The sequence below is a fragment of the Populus nigra genome, chromosome 12 (genome assembly GCF_951802175.1).
Source record: "Populus nigra chromosome 12, ddPopNigr1.1, whole genome shotgun sequence".
Lineage (NCBI taxonomy): Eukaryota > Viridiplantae > Streptophyta > Magnoliopsida > Malpighiales > Salicaceae > Populus > Populus nigra.
The window spans coordinates 12589172-12595931 of record NC_084863.1 but is presented as its reverse complement, the minus strand read 5'-3'; the positions used below and the strand labels follow the sequence as shown (position 1 = coordinate 12595931).

The 6760-nt window shown below is 33.9% G+C and overlaps 1 protein-coding gene across 1 annotated transcript; it reads left to right on the top strand.

Moving 5' to 3' along the window:
• Positions 1–2012: 2012 nt before the first annotated feature.
• LOC133669541 (sucrose transport protein SUC8-like) lies at positions 2013–5908 on the top strand. The gene is made up of 4 exons (XM_062089728.1): positions 2013–3444; positions 4371–4434; positions 4517–4560; positions 5372–5908. The coding sequence occupies exons 1-4, from the start codon at positions 2134–2136 to the stop codon at positions 5558–5560; spliced, it is 1608 nt and encodes a 535-aa protein (XP_061945712.1). The 5' UTR covers positions 2013–2133; the 3' UTR covers positions 5561–5908.
• The last annotated feature ends 852 nt before the right edge of the window (positions 5909–6760 follow it).

Below are 6760 nucleotides of genomic sequence, written 5' to 3'. Positions count from 1 at the left end.
GAAATAGGGATGAGCAACCCAGAAGTAAAATGCAGAATCATTTACTCAAATATCCTATTACCATATTAATATTTTGACTAAGCAACAGGCCTATGTTGAAAATTAGAATTGTCTACATTTTAATTGCTCCTATATGCACATTTGCCACCAAATTAATTTAGCATTTCTCATGCATGCACTTCCATATATCCTTACCAAAAAAAAGACATCAATTTTAATAAATGCTCGAAATTCATTTAGAAAATAATTAGGTTATTTCCATGTAAAGCAAAGGAAAATACAATATTTTCTATTTTTTAATTAAAATTTTAACAATTAATTTTAAAATCCAATCTGTTAAACTCGTGTTTCGCATTTTGTTATGGGTAGAATTAAAAGATTTTTTAACACCAAAAAATAAATGTGCATGCTTTTCCAATGTGTTTTTAACATAAAAGATATATATTGTGAATAAAAAAATTAATTAATACATATAATTAAATAAATTAAAAATTATATGCATCAATAAGTGCAAAAATGAGTTGTTAATGCTAACAAAAAATCATACTAAGAAGTTAAAATAGATGCAAATTAAGATATTTAACATCATAACATAGGCTATAGACCCGATTGAGTTTAATAACTCTGTTTCTTGAAATCATTTTTTCATTTAGTTAAATGACAATAAAAATAAACATGCACAAGGAAGGGGAAGAAAAGCAGGTGGATTAAATAAAAAAAAATTTTAGTGAATTTTTGATTAGGTTATTTCCATGTAAAGAAAAGGAAAATACAATATCTTCTATTTTAATTAAAATTTTAACAATTAATTTTAAAATCCAGTCTGTTAACTCGTGTTTTGCGTTTTGTTGCGGGTAGAATTAAAATTTTTTTAACACCAAAAAATAAATGTGCATGCTTTTCCAATGTGTTTTTAACATAAAAGATATATATTGTGAATAAAAAAAATTAATTAATACATTTAATTAAATAAAATTAAAAATTATATGTGTTAATAAGTGCAAAAATAACTTGTTAATGTTAACTAAAAATCATACTAAGAAGTCGAGAAATAAATGCAAATTAAAATATATTTGACATCGTAACACGAGCTATGAATCCGATTGAGTTTAATAACCCTGTTTCTTGAAATCAATTCTTCATTTAGTCAAACGACGATAAAAATAAACATGTACAAGGAAGGAGAAGAAAAGCAGGTGGATTAAATAAATTTTTTTTTTTGTGAATTTTTGATTGGTCATGAGATTTCTCTTTTATCCACACAATAGTGTTAGGAGCGGCACACTAAGATCTTATCGGTGGTGGGGCACAAGTTGGCAGAGGACTGATAGTATGGTTCTAGTGAATTATTTTCTTCTCCTTTCTATTTTTTTCTTCTTCTTGGTAAAATATAAAAGTTTCCTCTTATTTGTTTTGTGTAGATAATTTGGTCCTCGATTTTTAACAAATTAATCAATAATTTGATCTCAAAAGACTAAAATTAAAAAAAAAAGAATAAAAAAATTAATTACTATTGATAGCTACAATTTTTTTACCATAGATGTTTTCTAGTATATTTTGTAATTGTAACGTAAATTGGTAGCAAAAGACAAACAAAAAAGCAATTACTAACCCAAACAAGGTGAATAGTATTTAATAATAGATACACACTTGGCATCATAACTAAGAATCTATATCATACTAAGAATCTATACCGTATTAAGGATATATTTAGCTAGTAATTTGGTTTAATTTGTTTTTAAAGTGTTTTTTAAATTATTTTTTATTTAAAAAAGTATTAATTTAATATTTTTTTAAGTATTTATCAATTATTATAATGTTATGATTTAAAAAAAATTAAAAATAATAATAATTATACGTTTTAAATTAAAAGACATTTTTACAAAGTCCCTGCGCCACATTAGCCAACACACACTAAAGGCACAAACAGAACTAAGACTCAAAAAACACAAATTTTAAACGGATAAGACAATGTCTACTCACTCCTTGTCAACTTGCCACACAACACTCTCCAAACCCTCACTCTCCCGTTCTATATATTCCTGTGCGAACCCACTTCCCATTTCACTTTCTAAACTCCATTGCTGAAAAACAAGAAAGATTTGAGAGTGAGCTCTGAGAGTGATAGCCCACATGGAGAGTGGAGTTAGAAAAGAAAACAACCCCCCTTCCTCTTCTTTCAGTCTTCAACAACAACCTCCTGCAACAAACCCTAGCCCACTGAGAAAGATCATAATGGTTGCATCGATAGCTGCTGGTGTTCAATTTGGTTGGGCACTACAGCTCTCTTTGTTAACCCCATATGTGCAACTCTTAGGCATTCCTCACACATGGGCTGCTTTCATCTGGCTTTGTGGCCCGATTTCTGGCATGGTAGTCCAGCCAACAGTGGGGTACTACAGTGACCGATGCACCTCCCGTTTTGGCCGTCGTCGGCCGTTTATTGCGGCGGGGGCTGGTTTTGTTGCCATTTCTGTGTTTCTCATTGGCTATGCCGCTGACATTGGCCATCTCTCTGGTGATTCCCTCACAAAAACAGCTAAGCCACGCGCCATTGCTGTGTTTGTGGTAGGGTTCTGGATTCTTGATGTTGCTAATAACATGCTTCAAGGTCCTTGTAGGGCATTTCTTGCTGATCTTTCAGGGACGGATCACAAGAAGACTCGTACAGCCAATGCTTTCTACTCTTTCTTTATGGCTGTTGGCAATGTTCTTGGCTTTGCATCTGGGTCTTACACTCACTTGTACAGAATCTTTCCATTTTCAAGAACCAAAGCTTGTGATGTTTACTGTGCAAATCTCAAATCTTGTTTCTTCATCTCCATTGCCTTGCTTTTAACGTTGACAATTCTAGCTCTCTCTTACGTACGTGAAAAACCCTGGTCGCCAGAGGGAAGTTCCGGTGACGAAGGTAACGAGGAGGAGAAAGAGGAGGAGGGTGGAGAAGCTAAAGAGTCGACGCCAGCGCCTTTTTTCGGGGAAATAGTCGCTGCTCTTAAGAACTTGCAAAGACCTATGAGGATCCTACTTTTGGTGACGTGTCTAAACTGGGTTGCGTGGTTTCCTTTCTTGTTGTTTGATACTGATTGGATGGGGAGAGAGGTGTACGGTGGTGATTCAAGTAGAAATGCTGATCAACTGAAGATGTATGATCGTGGGGTCCGTGCAGGTGCATTGGGGTTACTGCTTAACTCGGTGGTTTTGGGATTCACTTCACTTGGTGTGGAGGTTTTGGCTCGTGGGGTTGGCGGGGTTAAAAGGCTGTGGGGGATTGTGAATTTTATCTTGGCTATTTGTTTGGCTATGACTATTTTGATCACCAAAGTGGCTCAATCAAACAGAAGGTACACCACCGTGAATGGAGGAACCCACCTCTTGCAGCCGCCATCTGGTGTCAAGGCTGGTGCTCTAGCCCTTTTTGCTGTTATGGGCATACCTCAAGCTGTAAGTTGTTGTTGGCTTGCTTTCATTCTCTTCAAGTATTGTTTTGTGAGTAGTAATTGAAGTCAGCCTTTTTGGTGCAGGTCTTCTAGTTTGTTTTTTTTTTTTTTTTGTATGCTCAACTGTATCATTTTTGTCTTTTACTTTCCTTTTTTACCTTTTTGTTAACAATTTTATTTTGAATCTGGAATTTTCCTTTTACGTTTCTTTCTTCACATAAACGTTTCCTTTCCCTTTCCCTTTTTTCCTTTTGTTTTAAATTACTTGACAGTTATGAATTAAATTTTTAACATAAACTTGACTGTAAAATCCTGTTAATCACTGGTATAAATTTTTAATATAAACTTGATGAAGTTGTTAATCTTGCAGTTGAAATATGTAATTGGGATTTCATAGTGTAATTAGATAAGGTGCACAACACCCCCTTCGGCTGCAACAATGTATATTTTTGAAGCCTCTAGTAACCTGTCTCCTGCTCGTGCATGGAGCCACGTAGTTTAAAAATGGCTAATTTTCAGAGTTTTGATTCCTTTCAGATTTCAATGGCCATCCAATGCATGAACACCAAATAATAAATGCCCCCATGGGAGTGAGTTTCTTCTCTAATGTGTGTTTTTTTGGCTGGTTTAGGCAGCTTAATTATGATTCTTATCTGATCTTTACAAAACTTAATGAATGAAAAGTCAAGACCCTTTGTTTTCTTCTCCCTTCTCCTTCTGTTCTTGATCAACCGCAAGAAGATCAAACGTACGTGTAGTTCAACTTGCACAAGCACACCCCCCTTTATCAATGTATCTGTGTGCATTTAATGAGAACTGGTTGGTTGGTAGCTGCTGTTGTAATTGTTGTTGGAAAAGCTGCAGATGCTCCTTTTCGTTTAAGGCTTGGAGATTTTTCATGATGAACTAATGGTGGCAGTTATTATGCAGATAACTTACAGCATCCCTTTTGCTTTGGCATCCATCTTTTCTAACACTTCGGGTGCTGGCCAAGGTAAGTTTTTTAGTTCCAAGCAGTACTTCTGCTAAGGTATCCTCCCTAAATTATTAATTTCCTTGTTTCAATTTGATTATAGGGCTTTCTCTTGGAGTTCTCAATCTTTCAATAGTTATACCACAGGTTAGTATATACACTTCATGCTAATACATGTTGCTGCTATAAATTCACTCTAGGGATTTTTTTTCCATGCCCGTTTCTGTTTGCAAGCATTAAGCCTCCACAAGTTTGTTCCTTCATTTTATTTTGATGATGGTTGTTTTAAGCAAGTCCTTCAGTACTACTGGACAATGCCACAATAATGATCTGTGAATCTGGAAAGGGAAAAAAAATATTCAACAAGTATTTTGCTTCTTTAGGATCAAAATTGATAAAGAAATCATCATAGTCTACTGATTATGACCCATCTTCTTCTGTCATGATTAAACGGAATGTTTGTATGGGCTACGATGTCTGCTGCTCTTGGAGTTATTGAACAGGTCTACAAACACTTTTTCACTAGAAAGCACTAAAGGGAAAGCTTTGGATTGGATTCAAAGTATGGATGCAGTGCTGGCTTCTGAAATTATTGTTAAAAATGGATGCTTAAACTTTTTATAGACAGAACAAAGTTCTCTTGACTCATGATCATATTCTGTGAACCCCAAGCACGATAGACTGACATTATAACCATACCATTAAAAAAATTAAAAACAAGAAGAAAAAGAAACGAATCTCATTCAATTCAATGTAGTGAAAGGAGAGAAAAAAAGAAAGCAATTAACTCTCAGTTATATATTTAATTGATTGGTGACCGCCACATCTTGAATTTAGTTTACAAATGATTAGATTAGATTCATATGTACTGCAGTATACTAGAATATGTGCAACAGTTAATTCTGAATAAATGAATGGTAATTTTAACTTGATTATTGTTTTAATGATGTTATGTCAGATGGTGGTGTCTGTAGCAGCTGGACCTTGGGATGCCCTTTTTGGAGGAGGAAATCTACCAGCTTTTGTTGTAGGAGCGGTTGCAGCTGCAGCCAGTGGAATATTGGCATTCACCATGCTTCCATCTCCGCCCCCTGACATCCCCTCAAACAAGAGGGCTGCCACCAGTACTTCTGTTGCATTCCTTTGATCTGCAGAATGCAGTAGTGGTAGCAGTTTGCCTTTCTTTTTTCTTCCTTTTTTAAAAACTTCCTACTTCTGTTGCATTCCTTTGATCTGCAGAATGCAGTAGTGGTAGCAGTTTGCCTTTCTTTTTTCTTCCTTTTTTAAAAACTTCCTTCCAAGACTGGTGACTGGTCTATAAAGGGTCTTTTCCTTCCTTTCTTTCTCTTTTTGAGATGCAGCAGAGGCCAGAAAGGCCATGTGTGTTGTTGTAATAGCAAAATCAAATGGCCACAGAAGGCCATTTGAGAGTCATATCTATATGGCTGTGTAAACATGCTTGTACAAGTGAAATATACAGTCATGGTTATAATCACATATACCTAGCTTTAGCCAATAGTAACTTTTTGGGGAATATTTCTTTGTCAAAGTTGTTTTCCAGTTAAAAGGCTCTCACATGCATGCAAGCTAATACAAAAATAAATAACAATATTTTTATCAAATTTCTGAGCTATTTTTTTCCATTTTTATTCAATTTTTTTTTAAAAATAGAAACAAATAGAAGTTTGACACATGTCCCTTCATGCCCTAAAAGTCGAGATTAACAGAAAATTAGATTGTTTTTGGATGGAGGGATTCAATTCTCAAACACCTAGCTAGTTACTCAAATTGAAATCACAAAATTATCTTTGTTAAAAAAAAATATATACCAAAAGATCTTTTAGTCCCGCTAGATCTACAAATATGGTATTGAAAAGTGCATTTCTTAAAGGTAAGGAAAAGTTATAACCCTTTTTTTTTTTTTTGGTAAGATGAAACATGAGTTTCTATTGTAGGAATCAAGATCACAACTCTTGAAATATCATAGTTAAAAATCAAGTTGGGGTTTTACCTTGTTAAAATTTAATAAAATAATTATTTGGATCATGGATTTGTTAAAAGTCGAAATATATTTAGTATGAGCACCTTTATGAGAATGAGATGTCAAAAAAGAAAAGGAGTTTGTGATGCTTTAATCCTGTATAAAAAAAGAAATGAGGGTGATCTATATGAAATTAAAAGGAGCACTACTAATAACTTGAAGCTTAAAGGAAAATGTCTTTTTTTATGTTTATATGGAAGAAATGTTTTATGTTAAAAAAATAAGTCGTCATCTTATATTACAGTCATAAAAAAACCCTAATTGGTCTGTACAGTTTTAAAATAAAAAATTAGTTATGTTAAAGAG

Excerpts from the sequence above, each read along its gene's own strand:
- LOC133669541 (XM_062089728.1), top strand. The coding sequence starts at position 2,134 with ATGGAGAGTGGAGTTAGAAAAGAAAACAACCCCCCTTCCTCTTCTTTC. Across the intron at positions 3,445-4,370 it reads TTATGGGCATACCTCAAGCT|ATAACTTACAGCATCCCTTT; the intron begins GTAAGTTGTTGT and ends GTTATTATGCAG. Across the intron at positions 4,561-5,371 it reads TTTCAATAGTTATACCACAG|ATGGTGGTGTCTGTAGCAGC; the intron begins GTTAGTATATAC and ends ATGTTATGTCAG.